A 20,654-nucleotide genomic window follows, 5' to 3' on the forward strand; every position below is an offset into this window, starting at 1 on the left:
AACAAGTTCCTGACCTGATTGCAGTATTTTATGCATTGTGCTGCTGACTGATTGGATAATTGCATGGATTAACAGGTGTACAATGGTGCCTAATAATTTGCTCAGTGGGGTGCAAGTGTTTGAGACTGCTTTATTTTGATCCTGTGAACCGTTGAACGGGCAACTAGCTAACCTTAGTAGAACTACAGAAATGGATGTTAAACTGCTGATAGTACCAATGCATGTTCCTTAAACATTGATTTAATAGGTGTCTGTAATAAAACATAGGCTTCAGCACAAATGTTTATTTCAGATTGACCAATTTGAATGTGGATGTGTGTGTGTGCGCGCATGCGTGCATGTGAAAGTATCTCCATCAATAAACTCGAGTCTAATCCCACAATTTTTTGACTGCGCAAGTTATAATTCCTGCTAAATGTTGTTTTTTTTTTCTTCTCTATTAAAAGTAGTGAAAAGGCTCCTCCATTAAATGTCATCGTCTCAGTGTTCGTTTCTTCTAAATAAAAGTTTCCTCAGATTGTGTAGCTTTAGAGTCTGGGTGAAATATGTCATTGGTTCTGTCCATTTGCTAGTTTTTGACAAAATTGCATGTTTGCCTTATTTGTACATACATTTTTCCTATGTAAAACTTGATTGTGCTACTCTGAGTAAAAGTTACAAGTTTTAAATAGTCCATCTTATTAAACTTGTTGATTTTTGAGGTTATATGATAGTCAACAAAGTGTGCCGAGTTCATTAAACCTTTGATTTAGATTGTTAGATTGGTGACCATAAGCTTATACTACTTACTATATAAAAGCAGGCATAATGCTGTTAAACTTAACAGAAAAATATGACATTGCTTATCACAAACCATGATACTGCTTTTATCTTGCAGCAAACACCTACCTCTTTATGATGCAAGCCCAAGGTATAATGTTACGAGACAATGTAAGAACAATAGGCCACATGATACGATTTTACACCATCAAAAACAACACCATTAATGGAACAGGTAAGAATGTTTTTGGAATTTATTTCTAGTACTTTATGATTTTGTTATCTCGTACTATGTTTTGGCCAATATTGCTTTTGAATACACAATATTATTTGGTAAGTGAAGTTTATTTTATTTATTGAAGTTTTTTAAACATCGCATTTGTATTCATTAGCAACCATTATATCCCAAAGGATTTCAGTATAAAGATAGTGTGACATTTCAAAAATATTTATTTTCCCTTGCATTAAAAGTGGTATTAAAACAATTTAAATCAAATTAATATTTTGTTATGGCTCAGAAATTTTATAGTAGTGTGCCATTACAGTTCTAAAAATAAAATAGAAATTAATTGGGACAGAATTTGATCAAATGTATGTAATTCCAGATGATTTGTAGAGTAATGACTAAATTGCATTCAATGATAAAAGTCTGATTAAATAGACTTGTGGCATTTAGTTACATTACATCAAGTGCATACTTTTTCAGTGTGCTGAAATGTCTCCTTGCAATAACTCTTAAGTTCCTGTATATTTGTGAGAGTCCAGGTCGTCAGTGAAAAGTTTTTATATCAAGACATTACGTCTTGTTTTCCATAATGTAAGATTTATACAAGAAATTGTATTTAAGAATATTTAACATATTTAATAAATCTTGAGTGCATTTTGCTTACCACATTGGCACATTTATTTTCTAAATAAAAGCCAAACAACTACAGTGGAATCTCGGTTCACGAACGTCTCGGAACACGTACAAATCGGTTTACAACCAAAAAGTTTGCCAAACTTTTGCATCTGTTCACGACCACACACTCTGTATACGAACAAGCCAGTTTCCCTTTTGGTTTGTAGAGAGAGTGAGAGAGCGCGACACACACACACGAGAGAGACACACATGAGACAGACACACACACAGGCGTGAGAGAGAGAGAGACACACAGGCAAGAAAGAGACACACACACACACACACACACACACACAGAGGCGCGAGAGAGAGAAAGAGACACACACAGGCGTGAGAGAGGCAGACAGACACGGACAGACAGACAGACAGACAGGCGTGCGAGAGAGAGGGCTGGATGCATAAGGTAGAGAAGGCAGTTAAAGAATGCACTGGGCTTGATTTTGTTTTCACTTTTTGTTTACAGCTATTGGTTTGTAGCGTGCATTGTTGCAATGTTATTTTTCTTGGTGGTTTATTAAATTACGGATTTTTTCAAATGTTCATTTTTTACCCTGTGCTTAAAACTCATTAAAAATAAAAGTGTTTTTAGCCAGCGGTTGGTAGCGCTATAGCACAAACTATTGCAGTGTTAGTTTTCTCTGTTGTTCAAGGTTTTCTCAGTGTTGTTCAATGTTTTTACATTTAATTACTATTACACAGTTCATTCTATGGTTTAATTAACTATATTTGTGCTTAAAAACTTAAAAAATATATATATATTTACATACAGTTCATATGGTCTGGAACGGATTAATTGTATTTACTGTGAATAAGGCGCTATATAAGCGTCCGACCCGACACAGATTTACACTGAGGCACGTATAAATTGAACACCAATCTTTTTTATTTTCTCTTCAGCCGTGGGGCACGTCTTTCCCGTGTCCCACGGGCCCAACCCAGTCCCACAAGCACTTAATGCAATAAACACAAATAAATCTTTTTCTTCACCTGTGGGGCACATCTTCCCCATGAACCCCACAGGTATAACACAGTCCCAAAGTACCTCTTTCTCAAGACAGCAATCCTTCTGTTGGCATCACCACTCCTCTCAGGCACCTCATCCTCTTCCTCCCGATTCAGGCCCTGAGTGGTGGTTGCTGGCTTCTTTTTTGGCCCTCCCGGGAGTGCTCTTGGTGCTTGCTCACCTGTTCCCAATTGCATTCCCGTGAGGGGCCCATGGTTAGACCAACTGGGCTTAACTATCTCTGCCTTGCCTCCTGGCGGCCATCCCAGGTCCCCACAGGGTTGGGAAGAACTCCATTTCCCATGAAACCCTGTGGGAAACTGAGGCATCATCAACCAGGGAGGCTGCCACCAAGCGTCCCGGGGGATGTATTGAGGAGTCCATGGCTGCTCCCCCGGAATATAAGTAGAAGGGACATCCTGGCCGGGCATGGACCCTGGCCGTCCTCCCCATTACATACAATCCTATGGGGGAAATTGCTTCAGTTCACGACCAAATCGGGTTACGACCAGGGTTTTGGAACGAATTATGGTCGTGAACCAAGGTCCCACTGTATTTAGCAAAAAATCTGCTAGTGGTGAAAGCAGAATGTTCTTGACAAGATTTATTATAAAGCTAAAAAATCTTAGAACACAAATTTCTTGATAAGTCCAATCTTAAAACAAGGTTTAATTGGTTGATATAAAATCTTTTCACTTATTTCATATTTTGAAGTGATAATCCTGGAAGGCCAAATATTTAGTGTGCATATGTTTTTTTCATACCTTGATTTGGGCGGCACGGTGGCACAGTGGGTAGCGCTGCTGCCTCGCAGTTAGGAGACCCGGGTTCGCTTCCCAGGTCCTCCCTGCACGGAGTTTGCATGTTCTCTCCGTGTCTGCGTGGGTTTCCTCCGGGCGCTCCGGTTTCCTCCCACAGTCCAAAGACATGCAGGTTAGGTGGATTGGTGATTCTAAATTGTCCCTAGTGTGTGCTTGGTGTGTGGGTGTGTTTGTGTGTGTCCTGCGGTGGGTTGGCACCCTGCCCAGGATTGGTTCCCTGCCTTGTGCCCTGTGTTGGCTGGGATTGGCTCCAGCAGACCCCTGTGATCCTGTGTTCGGATTCAGCAGGTTGGATAATGGATGGAATGATTTTTTCCTTTACTTTATTCATTGCTTCTCCAAACTGGCCTGTTTCAGTGCAGGTTTTGGCAGCACTTGGTGAAAAGGCACCAACCTACCCTCACGAGGGTATGCTTACACATGAAGAGCCAATTTAGAGTTTCCAGGCTTTAACACCTTTACAGATTGACAGCTCCACATAATCATGAGACATTTAAGTGCCACAAAGAATGCCGATGCCATGATTTGAACCCAAAATCACAAAAACCACTAAGAAATATGTGGGGTTTTTTTTTTGTTTTTTTTTTTCCCAAGCTAACTTTTGGGCTTACAAAAGATGCTCCTGATAAATTGTGAATGACAAACAATATTGTCTTTCCTTTCTGGGCCTTTCCTGACTGATTTTCCACCTGTTTATGAAGTTGGGAAGCTTCAGCACCTGCAGCCAGCATTATAAGTGTTCTTTCTTCTCACTTTCAGTGTACTAGTCTCTCTTACAGCCCTAGATCCATCAATTCACCTTTGTTCCAATTAACTCACATTTAGGTATGACAATATTTCTGTCATTTGTTTGTTTAAACTTGAAACAACCTGGTATGGGTAAGTATATAACTGTGTGCATGGTAACGAGCATTTCATGCAGTAGGCTCACCCTTAAAATTCTTGCATATTCCCAGCTCACCCAGCTTTGGAACCATCTGCAGTCTGATATTAGTCAGGCGAACTATTGCTATTCATACGCAATAAGGTAAGGTAAATTGATTTGTGTTCTCTCAGAAAATACTGAAATGCAGATTTTCATTCTTCATGTGTGTGTTTTTCTTTTTCCAAATTGTGGTCCTGTGCATTCTGTTTAGTTTAATTACACATGAGATGTGTCAAGAATGTGATTGGAAATCTGGAAAGGCACACATCTGTGTATATAAGGTCCCACCATTCATACTGTATATTGGGACATAAACTGAGTTATGAAGTCCAAGGAACTCTCTCTACAAAAAAAATGTAGTGAGGTATAGACTAGGGCAAGGGTATGAAACCATCTCTAAAGCTTTGAGTATTTCCATGAGCACATTGTACTCAATTATTATGAAGTTGTAGAAGTTTGAAATCACCTTGACTCTACTTAGAGCTGGTTAAACTAAGTCACTGGGAAAGAAGGGCATTGGTCAGGGAAGATGTGACCAAGTAACCAGTGGTCTCTGTAACAGAGCTTCAAAAGTCCTTTTTTGAGATTGGAGAACCTGTCAGAAGGACGACTACCTTATCAGCACTCTCCTGAAAAAAATGTAAAAAACACTAAGAGCATGAGGAAAAAGATTATCTTGTCTGATAAGACAAAAATTGAACTCTTTGGGCAGAACCAGCACCAACCTTATCATTCCCACAGAGAAGCATGGTGGTAGCATCATATTACGGGTGTGCTTTTCGGTGGCAGGGACAGAGAGACTAGTCAGAATTGTGGGTTGAATGTAGCCAGATACAGAGAAACCCTTGAAGAAAATCTGCTCCATTGTTCACGCGATCTCGGCATCAGTAGCTGTTCACTTTTCAGCATGACAGTGAACCGGAGTGTACATCCCAAGCTAATACTGGAGTGGCTATGGAGCATGCAACACTGGAGTGGTTTTGGAGTAGGTCTCTGACTATCCTTGAGTGGCTTAACCAAAAGCCAAATTTGATCCCCATAGAACATCTGTGGGAGATCTGAATATGTTAGCTTACAGACTCTTCCCATCTAGTCTAACAGAGTTTGAGAGGATCTGCCAGGAAGAATGGGATAAACTGCCTAAACCCATGCAAAGTTTGTAGAGACTTTAATTGCTGCCAAAAGGGGTTCTGCAAAGTGCTGAAATAAATGTCTGTCTAAATACTTGCAGTATTTGAATGAAAGATTTCAGTTTTTGATTTTTAATAAAATTGCAGATCTTTCTGAAAATGTATATTGATGGGCAAAAATGACAAATTTATCCATTTAAATTTGTATCTGTAAAACAGTGTGCAGAAAGTTGGAATTTGAATTAAGTTGTGAATCAACTGTTTACTAAGGAATACTATGTGATAATAATATACCTGCATAATATATGTAAATATGGCATACAGTAAGTGTTTTTTTAGATTCTTTTTCTATCATTTATCATTCAGATTATCCAGATGGCAATAATTCCAGTGAGTTAATTGCTCAGCCTACTACATATCTCCCTGAGAATTTTACCTATTCTGTAAACCTTCCATGTCCAGAAAAACTACCTTCTATGAGTAAGTACTTGAACTGAAATGCCTATGTGTTATTAGCTTAACATTGTCTATGGTAGCAGACATTCTGTTTTGTTCAATGGTGTCATGCTTCAGTAACTTTTAAGTGTTGTTTAAATGCTTGTGATGCAGTAGCAGTTGTTAAATCAGTGATGGTGAACCTTTTGGGCTCAGCGTATCAAAAGTTCTGAAAATGCCTAATTTGACTCTGCTGGCGTGTCACTCCCACTAGACAAAAGACAGACAATTCTTTATATATTCATTTACAGTGGAACCTCGGTTTGCAAGCATAATTCGTTCTGGAGATGTGCTCCCAATCCAAAGCACTAGTATATCAAAGCGAATTTCCCCATAAGAAATAATGGAAACTCAGATGATTCTTTCCACAACCCAAAATTATTCATATAAAAATGATTAATACAAAATATAAAGTAAAAATACATAAAACAAATTAACCTGCACTTTACCTTTGAAAAGAATCATGGCTGGTGTGAGTGAGTTTCTCAACTCTTGTGAGATTCCACCCAACAAGACAACACATGGAAGAGCGTCCTGAAGCAACCACAGGCTCCCAGCGTTGTAGCAGTTCACCATAAAAGCGAATCCGAAAAGATCGCGGACATGCTATAAAAGCGCTTGCCATTGATGGGTGATACAAGGAACATTATAAATGCGCAGGGCACAATATTACTTGGCCACTAATCTGGCCCCGACCTTGCCTGACTGCTGTGTCTGTGTATAGGAGAGCGGCAGATCCCGCTAAAATAAATAACCATGCTGTTCCTGTTTCAAGCTGAATACAGCTGGTGTTGCTAAAGTACTGAGACTCGGCTTTGTGTTTTGGGGTGCAATACAGTGACTTACACGTCACAACACACACACACACACATGGTCACAATGCTATACTAAACAGTATACGCTTGTACAGATGTTGACTATATGAGTGAGGCATGCCGACTGAGCCCGAGAATAGGAGACGATTACCCACAATCCCGCAGTGAGAGAGAGAAGAACCATCAGCTCAGTTGTGATCACTTGACGCTCGGCAGACAAAGCGTATACATACTACTCGTATTGCAAGACCTCGCTCGTTTTATCAAGTCAAAATTTATTACAAATTTTCGCTTGTCTTGCAAAACACTCTCAAATCAAGTTACTCGCAATCCAAGGTTCCACTGTATTTAAAAAAAGCCCAATTGTGTGATGCTATGTATTATAAAAAAGAAAAATCATTGACTTACTGTGGAGAAAATGACATGCACACTGATTGTAATTGGGCTTATAATAGTGTGCTGGAAAATTGATCTACTTTTAATAGTAGTTTTGAATTGAACTGGAAAACTATAGAACACATTGCATTTGATTTAACATCAGGTTATGACTTTTTTTGTTGCTGAGCTTTAATAGATAAGTCTGAAATTGAAGATAAGTACGATGAGGTTTATCTCCTAATTTATTTTCTTTGTGAGGTTCAGAGCTTTCGTAGTTGTTGAATTGGCTCCTGGCACAAAATAATTTCTTCACACGAGCAATGAATGTAAAAGCTGATTTCATGCAAATGCTAATAGTGTACTCATTTTAGAGACTGTAGTTGCAGATACACGCTTTTGCCTTGAAAATGAGCTTCCTTTGCAGCAGTTAAAAGTCAACTGAACTGTATGACTGCTGTGATGACAGATGAAGTGCTGATATGGATAGTGAGAATCCATTTTAAGCTCTGGGTGGTGCAGTGTCTCAGAATATTGTTCGTTCAGTTTCTTTGATAACTATGGTGTTGGTGAACATTGGCGTGTCATCCTAAAGCGTTGTGTCGTGTCACCTTTGACACACGTGACATAGGTTTGCCATCACTGTATAAAATCATAATAGATATCTTCAGTGAAATTCCTATTTTTTTTTTTTTATTTGTTTACAGTTGACTGGCATTGTAAAATGCTAAGAGGTTAATGCTTTTGATGTTCCTCACCATTATATACATATGCAATATGTTTTATACTAGGGACTGGAACAATATTTAGCAAAGCTGTCTTAAAACTTCATGTTCTCTCAAATGTACATATGTATTTTTAAATAAAATATAATACCAGGAATTGTATACCGTATTTAGGTACTTGTTCCAATTTTATACTCTTTCAGGTTTGTAAGGCTCATAATGATAATGTGTGTTAATGGTAATGTAATGTAAATTAACCAAACCTAAGGATGGAGGAAAGGGAAGCAAACCTACAGAATTACATGCATTAAATCATTGAATTTTCAATTTACTGTATATACTCGCGGATAAAGGGCGGCACGGTGGCGCAGTGCTAGCGCTACCTCACAGTAAGGAGACCTGGGTTCACTTCCTGGGTCCTTTCTGCGTGGAGTTTGCATGTTCTCCCTGTGTCTGCGTGGGTTTCCTCCTGTCCAAAGACATGCAGGTTAGGTGCATTGCCGATCCTAAATTGTTCCTAGTGTGTGCTTGGTGTGTGTGTGTGTGCCCTGCGGTGGGATGGCGCCCTGCCCGGGGTTTGTTCCTGCCTTGCATCCTGTGCTGGCTGGGATTGGCTCCAGCAGACCCACATGACCCTGTGTTCGGATTCAGCGGGTTGGAAAATGGATGGATGACTCGGAGATAAGTCAGGGCTTGATTTTACAGTATAATTTCCAGTATTTTATAATGTCGGTCGTATAAGTCAAATGCACAAAACTCGTGCTCTTGGTCCATGAGATTATGATATGCTAACGTCCACCTGAGAGAGTAACCACGGAGCACGCTGCCTTTTTTTTCTGTGTATTGTGCCTACGTGACCACACGGTAATACCCAAACTATTCCGAAGCAACGTTTGCACCGATTTGTGTTTTTTGTATCTCACACCCTCATACACCTTTATCGTAAGAGCATCCCTTATCTACAATGGCGCATTCGATCAGAAGAAATTATGAAGCTGGTTTTAAATTAAACGTTGTTGAAGTAGCGAAAGAAATTAGTATTTGCACTGCTGCAACAAAATTTGATGTGCCCGAGAAACTGATGCAAGATTGGAGGAGGCAAGAAGATGTAAAAAAAAAAAAAAATTGTGTCGCATTTTTGAATGGGCATATAAGACGGGGTCTGATTTTTATAACCCGACTTATACTTCAGTATATGCAGTAATTTTTTTAGTTTTAGTATTCTCAAAATCACTTAATGCTGTTAAGGGTCACGGTGGCTGAAGGTGATCCATGAGTCAGTAGGCACATTACATTGTGAAAGTACACTTTTCCATCTGCTATGCATGGTTTTAAAAAATATGTTTGTGGAGCACTGTAGCCAAAGGGGGAGCAAAGTAGTGCAACACGGGATATGACCTTTAAGAATAGTGTTATGTTTAAACTGAAAATAATCAAATATGGTGCTAAAAATAAGAAAACTCATTCATTTGGTACTTAAAGATTTTAATCATATCTAAATAAAAGTCCTGTCATTTAGTATATTCCAGCTCTCTGAAGTGCTGTGCATTGCAATCTGGATTTTTTTCTAAGTTACTTTCAGGGCCTTTGAACCTGATACAATAGATGAAAAAATAACGCAGCTCAGGACAAATACAGATACAAATTACAAAAAAAATATTGCTTCAGTATTACCACCTACACAATGTGCTCAAATTAAAGGCACCACCTATTCAAGTTTATCTTTGTCCTGCCACCTCAAAAATATAATAAAAGGGTTTTTATGGTCATAAACCTAGATTTCAGTTGCTTTAGTTTAACCCCTTTTAAAACTGATCATTCTTCTTGACGAACAGTGTTAATTTCAGTTGAAAAATAAATGGCTGAAAATGGGCCAGTCATTTTTAACAATTGTATATGAAGGCAGAACAAATGTCATGACATTACATCACAGACAATGACAGAGAGAGAGAGAATATTAATGTGCTGCACTTCCAAAATAATTATTACAGTTTATTCTCAAGTTGCCTGTTAATTATGAATGTACTGTTTCCGTTTTAGCTATACAAGTATACTGCTGTAAAATAATATATCTAAAGGCATGACTTAGATATTAAGAATAATAGAGCTTAACTTTTATGGCAGATTATCCCTGTGGAAAATGACTAACTCCTACATTAATTTTATTTATCCCTGGAATTTTAAGCAAGTCTGCAACTTGAGATTTTAATGCGTGCCCTGGAATATAGACAATTTCAAGTTCTGTAAAGTACAAGAGGGCTAAATTATTTAGGACATTATTTGTAGAAGGGAGAATTTTAAAATTGTCTCTAAACTATCTGGAAAACACTGACAAGATTTAAGGTTGCAGTTATTAGTTCATTTTATTATCCTTTTTGTACAAGAATGTGTAAATGTTTTATATAGCCTGACTAAAACATTAAAGTAGTCAAGTCTCCATTAAACAAATGAGTAACCTTTGAAATCTTTTAGCTTGAAAGATGGACAAAATCTTAAATTTTATTTTTGGAAGAAACAGGATTTCAGAAGAGCAGAATACTTGAATTCCTCCCTTTTTGGATTTCACACTCATTAAAATAACTTTTTTTCTGAATTAACAGGTAAATGAGTATCACTCATCTATAGTTTCACACAAGCAAGTGAGATTTTGTTTAAATTATTCTCAGTTGGTTTTGATCAGCATATGAATAAGAGTTAATACTGTATTTTTATGTAACATCTGTTAAGAGTCGGTATAGTCATATTTTAAATACTGTACTTTGCCCTTGTGTGTTGCTTTTGTATTTATTTTTAAAATCTTTATCTAGAGGGACTTATAGATGTGAATATGACTGAAATTACACTAGAAGAAATTTATCGCAACCTTTCTAAGAATATGCATATTAATCCTGCTGGACATTGGAAGCCTGATGACTGCCAACCACGGTGGAAGGTAAATGAACATGGACAATTCTCACAAATTTTAGGATTGAAAAAAATTGTGGGGTTTTAAACTTCTTTATTTTAATATTCACTTATTGTTGCAAATGTTTTGTGTTATTACCTTTTTTTTACTTTATTTCTTTGTTGTTATTTTATCTGTCTTTTTTAAAGTGCATTTTGTTTTGATGCCATCTTGCTTGTCGTAGGTGCCTCCATTTTGTGGCACAGTTACTATCAAATTACTAAGAGAAGCCACTCAGATGTGGACAGAGATTAACATCATCATCATTGTACATTTGTCCATTTTCAGGTTATCTAAGATTCATACAAATCTTAAAATAGATTTGTTAGTGTATTTTATTAGTGTATTCTTGGTCATTTGACTTTACAGCTTTGAGTTTTGCGTTTCATTTCTGGTTAGAAGACAGGATTCTTTTTTTTTTTTTTTTTGGTTTAAAAATTTGGCTTGGTTCTGCCTTAATCACAGATCAGAAGGAGAAGTTAAAAGTCTTAAATGCTGTATTGTGTCACAAATGATTTATTGAGCATTAACAGCAAAGTTATCTCAAGAAAGCCCTTCAACAGTCTTCTAGTACATTTACAGTGGGGCAAAAAAAGTATTTAGTCGGCCACCAATTGTGCAAGTTCTCCCACTTAAAAAGATGAGAGAGGCCTGTAATTTTCATCATAGGTATACCTCAACTATGAGAGACAAAATGAGAAAAAAACTCCAGAAAATCACATTGTCTGATTTTTAAAGAATTTATTTGCAAATTATGGTAGAAAATAAGTATTTGGTCACCTACAAATAAGCAAGATTTCTGGCTCTCACAAACCTGTAACTTCTTCTGTAAGAGGCTCCTCTGTCCTCCACTCGTTACCTGTATTAATGGCACCTGTTTGAACTCGTTATCAATATAAAAGACACCTGTCCACAACTTCAAACAGTCACACTCCAAACTCCACTATGGCCAAGACCAAAGAGCTGTCAAAGGACACCAGAAACAAAATTGTAGACCTGCACCAGGCTGGGAAGACTGAATCTGCAATAGGTAAGCAGCTTGGTGTGAAGAAATCAACTGTGGGAGCAATTATTAGAAAATAGAAGACATACAAGACCACTGATAATCTCCCTCGATCTGGGGCTCCACGCAAGATCTCACCCCGTGGGGTCAAAAAGATCGCAAGAACGGTGAGCAAAAATCCCAGAACCACACGGGGGGACCTAGTGAATGACCTGTAGAGAGCTGGGACCAAAGTAACAAAGGCTACCATCAGTAACACACTACGCCGCCAGGGACTCAAATCCTGCAGTGCCAGACGTGTCCCCCTGCTTAAGCCAGTACATGTGCAGGCCCATCTGAAGTTTGCTAGAGAGCATTTGGATGATCCAGAAGAGGAATGAAACCAAAATAGACCTTTTTGGTAAAAACTCTACTCGTCGTGTTTGGAGGAGAAAGAATGCTGAGTTGCAGCCAAAGAACACCATACCTACTGTAAAGCATGGGGGTGGAAACATCATACTTTGGGGCTGTTTTTCTGCAAAGGGACCAGGACGACTGATCCATGTAAAGGGAAGAATGAATGGGGCCATGTATCGTCAGATTTTGAGTGAAAACCTCCTTCCATCAGCAAGGGCATTGAAGATGAAACGTGGCTGGGTCTTTCAGCATGACAATGATCCCAAACACACCGCCCGGGTAACGAAGGAGTGGCTTCGTAAGAAGCATTTCAAGGTCCTGGAGTGGCCTAGCCAGTCTCCAGATCTCAACCCCATAGAAAATCGTTGGAGGGAGTTGAAAGTCCGTGTTGCCCAGCGACAGCCCCAAAACATCACTGCTCTAGAGGAGATCTGCATGGAGGAATGGGCCAAAATACCAGCAACAGTGTGTGAAAACCTTGTGAAGACTTACAGAATATGTTTGACCTCTGTCATTGCCAACAAAGGGTATATAACAAAGTATTGAGATGAACTTTTGTTATTGACCAAATACTTTTTTTTCACATTAATTTGCAAATAAATTCTTCAAAAATCAAACAATGTGATTTTCTGGATTTTTGTTTCTCATTTTGTGTCTCATAGTTGAGGTATACCTATGATGAAAATTACAGGCCTCTCTCATCTTTTTAAGTGGGAGAACTTGCACAATTGGTGGCTGACTAAATACTGAATTTGCCCCACTGTAAATGTATAGGACAAATGAGTTCAAAGAAATTTGACAGTTTACATTACAGAAAAACATTTCATAAGTATGGTTTTATTAAAACAATTAATTTGCAAAGAAGTGGGTCTCCCACAGTCCAGAGACATGCAGGTTAGGTGCATTGGCGATTCTAAATTGTCCCTAGTGTGTGCTTGGTGTGTGTTTGTGTGCGCGCCCTGCCCAGGGTTTGTTTCCTGCCTTGCGCCCTGTGTTGGCTGGGATTGGCTCCAACAGACCCCCGTGACCCTGTAGTTAGGATATAGCGGGTTAGATAATGGATGGATGGCAGAAATAGGTTAGTTACTATGAGCAAACTATTAAAACAGCAGAAATCGGTATGTTTTTAATGTCGTACTTGTAGTCACAAAAACCTTGTCATTTTAGCATTGCTGCTTTGAAAAAGAGTGTTCAGATCATCACTTCTATCAACTGTATTTTACACACCAATGGCAGGATAGCAATCTTTTACTCTTATACAAAAATAACTCACTAAAATAAAAGATACTTACTGTATTTGAATTATATTTTAATTAAGTGTAATTTGAATTTTTCCTTTGTTCATTTTAAAGTTCTGTATTATCCAGGAGAAAAAGCTATATAATAATTATTATTAAAAAGCTATATAGTAGGTTATTGCCTTGTACCATCATGCACTGTATTTAAGGAGTATTGATGTTTTTTGCAAAGGCACAGCTGGTGAGCACTGAGTATATCTTATTATTTTGTTAAAAGGAATAATTTTGAGTGCAAAAAATAATTTTGAGTGCTACTGTAGTTATTATGTCAGGGATACCTTAGTTGGTTGAGGATTTATGTGGAATGAATATGATGAACAAAAAAGAACGATCAGTATTTATTGCTCTGATCATTATCCTGATACATTTGTGTCTCCATTGTTCTTGTATTTGTGTCGTTTTTTGGCTCTTCAGCAATTATCCCTGCTCCCATTCCTGCAAGCGTGCATATGAAACAAAAATATCAAGTCTAGCACATCAGGCTATGCTAAACAAAAGCAAACCAAGAGCATACAGTATATTCAAACTTGTTAAGTATAAATACCTGTAGTTTAAACTAAGCACAACTTTGTTAACTTTGAAGGTATTCAATAAAATGTGATATGGTTTATGAACAGTTCTTGTGTTGCATGTACATGAAGCACTGTCATACTTTTGTTAAGCAGCAATATGGGATTTTGAATTCCTCATTGTCCTGACCATGCCACGTAGTGGTGTCTGCAGTAAGAGGTAGTTGAAAGGAGAGAAACTTTCAATTCCTCTTTGACTCTTCAAACTAAAAACTATTGAATTACTATGCCATGAAAAAGTAACCGTTTTTTTCAAATAAATTATTGTCACAACTTAGGACTTTTATCAGTTTGGGAATTTTTATTTTTGTACATTAAAATCTTTTTCAAAGTGCTGCCCAAAAATACAACATTTTCAACCATTAAATATTCCAAAAAACGAAATATCAACATTCGCTCAATAATTGCCTTGCCCTTACCAACTCTTGCCGCTGTTATCCAAAAACACTACTTGCTGTAAGTCCCTATTCATTTTTTACAATGTACTGGAACAAGATTTCCCCATTCTTTCTTGCAGTATACAAAGTTAGTTAGGAATTGGCAGAGGACAACAATTTTTAGATTTTACTACAGGTGTTTGATAGATCTAAGATTAGGACTCTCACTCAGCCACTCGAGAACATCAGTTTTCTTAACCTTTACCCACTCTGTTGTGTGGTTTGGATCATCATGTTGCTGAAGAACAAATCTCCTTACCATTTTAAGCTTTCTGACACATGAGAGCATTTGTCCTCCAGAATCTGTGTTGTGCAGCATTCATCTTCCCATCAGTCCTGATCAGATTGCCACTCACTGCTGTTGAAAAACATTCCCACAACATCAATTCTGCAGACACACAATTTTACAGTGGATATGGTGTTACCTGGCTGATAGCCTCTGACAAGTGTGCCATTCTTGTTTAGTGGACCACATTGAAACCCAAAGTATATTTCCCCTTAACTATATCATTCGATTTTTGAATTCTGTTTTGTCCTTAGTTTGGTTTGCCTTGTGGAAAATATTTAATATACAATTGGACCTCAGTGACATAGAGAACTAAATCTGAGCAAAAATGGCCTTATATTTACAAAGGGTAGAAATATTTTTTAAATCTAATTTTTTAGCAAATTGTTGAAAGGGTTTCAATTTGTTTCTTCTGATTTAGCCTGATTTGTGTTTTTTTTAAGATGGAAGAATGATATGTCTAATATATTGCAAGTTTAGACCTTGAGACTATTAAATGTGAAAATAGTTTTGGATGTTCCAATACTTTTTCAAGGCACTGAATATTCTAAATTCATAGTCATATTGGAAGCAAAACAGACTCTCCTGAATGAACCTGCATGAAAAGGATGGTCAATACTGTATTGAAGAGAAACCAAACTAAAATGGTAGTAAATGTGCAACATGGAATGTTTTTCACAACTGGCACTGTGGTCATTTCTGCCCTCTGAAAAGACAACAAATTTCCTTTGCTGTGATGGATGAGTTGGTTACCTGTTCGGTTACCTGTCTTTGCAGCCATGCTTTGTATTTTATAAATTGGTCTTTTTTTATTTTTCTGCCTATTTCACTTTGTGGCAGAATACTTACCTTGAACTTAAGGGGCTGAAGGGGAGGATAACAATGCTTAGTAGTATGTTAGCATCCAAATATTATTCTCTTAATCTCTAAAAGGGCTCATTTGTGTGAACACTCCATTAATGACTGCTTAGATCACTAAGGGTGGAATTGGTATTCTCTGTATTTAGCTCTTTCTCATCTGTAGAGAAGGAGCTTCTGTTTGTTCAAAGATTATACTAAACACAGCAGCTGCTGCATTGCTTGTTTAGTTTGCAGTTTGCATGCTTAATTAATCAGCACATGTGTTACATATGCTTTATAGAGTGAGTAGCAAGTTGGCAGTCGTTGTGAATTTGTATTACACTTTACAGTTGAGGATTAATAGGCTCACAAAATTCTGTATTTTTCCATAATAGGTGAATAATGAAAGCTGCAGAAAAAAATACTTCCATGCTGTGTATTTATCAAAAGTAAAAATGCCCTCTCAAAAATACTTATTTGCTGCTAAAAGGAAATTGCTGTAACATAGAGTGGTTGTCATACAAAACATTTGACAAAGACTTGCATTTTTACTGCCTTAATTAGATCACTAAGAAACATTTTGTAATGTACAAACCCTTTAGTAGAATTTACATGTCAAGGATTATAATATTAATGTGATTGAATAGAAACCTTCTGCACCTGCCTGAAAATTTTTTTTGTACAAAATGGGAATGAGAATATTTCTTTGCTTTGTTTTGTAATATCTGCATGTGTTTATTTTTTAGGTCGCCATCCTCATTCCCTTTCGGAACCGCCATGAGCATCTCCCAATCCTTTTCAGACATTTGATTCCAATGTTGCAAAAACAACGTTTGCAGTTTGCCTTCTATGTCATTGAGCAGGTAAAGCTACTTAAGAATTCAACTGAATGTTTACAATATTAGCTTTTAATGATAGCAGGATCATGATGTATGCAAAACAAACACCTTTCCTTGAGTAAACATCATTTCTTATATTTCCTGGTTTTCAGTCACTAGAATTGATGCATTATAAGGTAGTGTTAAGATGTATTTTTTTATTTAAGTAAATGGCTTCAGTGTGTATTTATTTAAAAAGGTGCTTTTTTTTTATATATATTTTTTATTTTAAAAACAGTGCAAGTACCTTCACCCACAACTGCAGCATATAAATGGGTGCACAAATCGATTTGAAATTTGGGAATGTAACAACTACCTTTATGAAGCAATAAAGAGCAAATTTGTTAGAACGAATATCACTATTCAATATAATTTGAATGTACAGGTGCTGGTCATAAAATTAGAATATCATGACAAAGTTGATTTATTTCAGTAATTCCATTCAAAAAGTGAAACTTGTATATTAGATTCATTCATTACACACAGACTGATTTTTAATCAAATGTGTATTTCTTTTAATGTTGATGATTATAACTAACCACTAATGAAAGTCCCAAATTCAGTATCTCGGAAAATTAGAATATTGTGAAAGGTTCGATATTGAAAACACCTGGTGCCACACTCTAATCAGCTAATTAACTCAAAACACCTGCAAAAGCCTTTAAATGGTCTCTCAGTCTAGTTCTGTAGGCTACACAATCATGGGGAAGTCTGCTGACTTGACAGTTGTCCAAAAGACGACCATTGACACCTTGCACAAGGAGGGCAAGACACAAAGGGTCATTGCTAAAGAGGCTGGCTGTTCACAGAGCTCTGTGTCCAAGCACATTAATAGAGAGGCGAAGGGAAGGACAAGATGTGGTAGAAAAAAGTGTACAAGCAATAGGGATAACCACACCCTGGAGAGGATTGTGAAACAAAACCCATTCAAAAATGTGGGGGAGATTCACAAAGAGTGGACTGCAGCTGGAGTCAGTGCTTCAAGAACCACCACGCACAGACGTATGCAAGACATGGGTTTTCAGCTGTCGCATTCCTTGTGTCAAGCCACTCTTGAACAAGAGACAGCGTCAGAAGCGTCTCGCCTTTGGACTGCTGCTGAGTGGTCCAAAGTTATGTTCTCTGATGAAAGTAAATTTTGCATTTCCTTTGGAAATCAAGGTCCCAGAGTCTGGAGGAAGAGAGGAGAGGCACAGAATCCACGTTGCGTGAGGTCCAGTGTAAAGTTTCCACAGTCAGTGATGGTTTGGGGTGCCATGTCATCTGCTGGTGTTGGTCCATTGTGTTTTCTGAGGTCCAAGGTCAACGCAGCCGTCTACCAGGAAGTTTTAGAGCACTTCATGCTTCCTGCTGCCGACGAACTTTATGGAGATGCAGATTTCATTTTCCAACAGGACCTGGCACCTGCACATAGTGCCAAAGCTACCAGTACCTGGTTTAAGGACCATGGTATCCCTGTTCTTGATTGGCCAGCAAACTCGCCTGACCTTAACCCCATAGAAAATCTATGGGGTATTGTGAAGAGGAAGATGCAATATGCCAGACCCAACAATTCAGAAGAGCTGAAGGCCACTATCAGAACAACATGGGCTCTCATAACACCTGAGCAGTGCCACAGACTGATCGACTCCATGCCATGCCGCATTGCTGCAGTAATCCAGGCCAAAGGAGCCCCAACTAAATATTGAGTGCTGTACATGCTCATACTTTTCATGTTCATACCTTTCAGTTGGCCAACATTTCTAAAAATCCTTTTTGCGCATTGGTCTTAATTGATATTCTAATTTTCCAAGATACTGAATTTGGGAATTTCATTAGTTGTCAGTTATAATCATCAACATTAAAAGAAATAAACATTTGAAATACATCAGTCTGTGTGTAATGAATGAATCTAATATACAAGTTTCACTTTTTGAATGGAATTACTGAAATAAATCAACTTTGTCATGATATTCTAATTTTATGACCAGCACCTATATATTAAAAACTTCTTATCCAAAGGGAAACTGACATTTGATTGTAAAAGAATATCATTTTTTTTTTAAATCCTTTGCAATAATTTCAGCATCATGTTGCAATGCAACTGTATTTTGCATGTGTTTTGAACATCACTTCTACAATAAGTGTTTTGAAAATATTTCATGGCATCATCATTTATGAAATGGACAGATTTTTCTATTACACTGCTCTGCTTTTTGGTTAACGGATGTAATAACAACAGATTTTAAACAATTGTTTAGCACACTAAAAGTATTGTTTTGCTCCTGATCCTGTTCCATTTCATTCTTGAACCTGAAATCCCGGAATTGCTGATGTTTTATATTAGCACTGTTAAGAATCCATTGTACAGTCGTGGCCAAAAGTTTTGGGAATGACACAAGTATTGGTTTTCACAAAGACTGCTGCTTCACTGTTTTTAGATTTTTTTGTCAGATGTTTCTTTGGTATACTGAAGTATAATTGCAAGCATTTTATAAGTTTCAAAGGCTTTTATTGACAATTACAATAAGTTTATGCAAAGAGTCAATATTTGCAGTGTTGGCCCTTCTTTTTCAAGACCGCATGCTGTCAATCCACTCCTGGGCCAAATCCTGACTAATGGCAGCCCATTCTTGCATAATGAATGCTCGGAGTTTGTCAGAATTTATGGGGTTTTGTTTGTCCACTCGCTTCTAGAAGATTGACCACAAGTTCTCAATGGGATTAAGGTCTGGGGAGTTTCCTGGCCATGGACCCAAAATTTCGATGTTTTCTTCCCCGAGCCACTTAGTTATCACTTTTGTCTTATGGCATGGTGCTCCATCATGCTGGAAAAGACATTGTTCATCACCTAACTATTCTTGGATGGTTGGGAGAAGTTGCTCTTGAAGGATTTTTTGGTACCATTCCTTATTCATTGCTGTATTCTTAGGCAAAATTGTGAGTGAGCCCACTCCCTTGGCTGAGAAGCAACCCCATACATGACTGGTCTCAAGATGCTTTACTGTTGGCATGATACAGGGCTGACGGTATTTCTCACCTTTTCTTCTCCGGGCAATCTTTTTTTCTGGATGCCCCAAACAATCAGAAAGGGGATTCATCAGAGCAAATGACTTTACCCCAGTCCTCAGCAGTCCATTCCCTGTACCTTTTGCAGAATATCAGTCTATCCCTGATGGTTTTCTTGGAGAGAAGTGGCTTCTTTGCTGCTCTTCTGTACACCAAGCCATCCTCCAAAAGTCTTCACCTCACTGTGTGCGCAGATGCACTCACACCTGCGTGCTGCCATTTCTGAGCAAGCTCTGCACTGGTGGTGCCCTAAACCCACAGCTGAATCAACTTTAGGAGATGGTCCTGGTGCTTGCTGGACTTTCTTGGGCACCCTGAAGCCTTCTTCACAACTGTTTAACCTCTCTATTCTAATTCAGTCATCATGACAGAGTGATCTCCAGCCTTGTCCTTGTCAACAACCTGTGTTAACGAGAGGATCACTGAAATGATGTCAGCAGGTCCTTTTGTGGCAGGGCTGAAATGCAGTAGAAATTGTTTTTTTTGGGATTAAGTTCATTTTCATGGCAGAGAGGGGCTTTGTAATTAATTGCAATTCATCTGATCACTCTTTATATAACATTCTGGAGTATATGCGAATTGCCATCATAAACACTGAGGCAGCAAACTTCGTGAAAATTAATTTTTGTGTCATGCTCAAAACTTTTGGCCGCGAGTGCAGCAAACAAAAGATGATTTCCTTTCTCATTAAACATAATGGAAAATAGCTGCCATATTTCTGATTTTCCTTTTATTATTTTATTGGCTTTAAACTTTTAAAGCATTTTCAGTGTCAGAAAAGCATATTTGGCTACCTCAGCCAAGATGGGTTGTTTGGAGGCTGCCAACTTGACACACTATCCTAAAACAAAGGTGAAATGAAAAAATATGTACACTTGATTTACCTTCCAGAAGCTGTTTTTTTTTTGTTTCTTTTTTGTTTTTTAAACTTTAACCTACACTTCTTGTGATTTGTTTTAAAAATCTGCTGTTTTTGTTTTTAACTTAGCAGAATTTTTAAGTTGCT

At 37.8% G+C, this 20,654-nt stretch overlaps 1 protein-coding gene across 2 annotated transcripts in view; it reads left to right on the plus strand.

The window, feature by feature from the left end:
* The window catches only part of b4galt6 (UDP-Gal:betaGlcNAc beta 1,4- galactosyltransferase, polypeptide 6), a 116,371-nt gene that overhangs the window by 50,796 nt on the left and 44,921 nt on the right, over nucleotides 1-20,654 (plus strand). For both annotated transcript variants that reach the window (XR_007935360.1, XM_028803626.2), the window contains exons 2-5: nucleotides 878-994; nucleotides 5,906-6,019; nucleotides 10,757-10,881; nucleotides 16,469-16,585. Coding sequence is in view for 1 of the 2 variants with exons in the window: in XM_028803626.2 (XP_028659459.1) it covers nucleotides 878-994; nucleotides 5,906-6,019; nucleotides 10,757-10,881; nucleotides 16,469-16,585 (473 nt within the window). In the remaining variant the exon portion in view is untranslated. The remainder of the gene's footprint in view (nucleotides 1-877; nucleotides 995-5,905; nucleotides 6,020-10,756; nucleotides 10,882-16,468; nucleotides 16,586-20,654) is intronic.

This window comes from Erpetoichthys calabaricus, chromosome 6 (genome assembly GCF_900747795.2).
Source record: "Erpetoichthys calabaricus chromosome 6, fErpCal1.3, whole genome shotgun sequence".
Classification (NCBI taxonomy): Eukaryota; Metazoa; Chordata; class Cladistia; order Polypteriformes; family Polypteridae; genus Erpetoichthys; species Erpetoichthys calabaricus.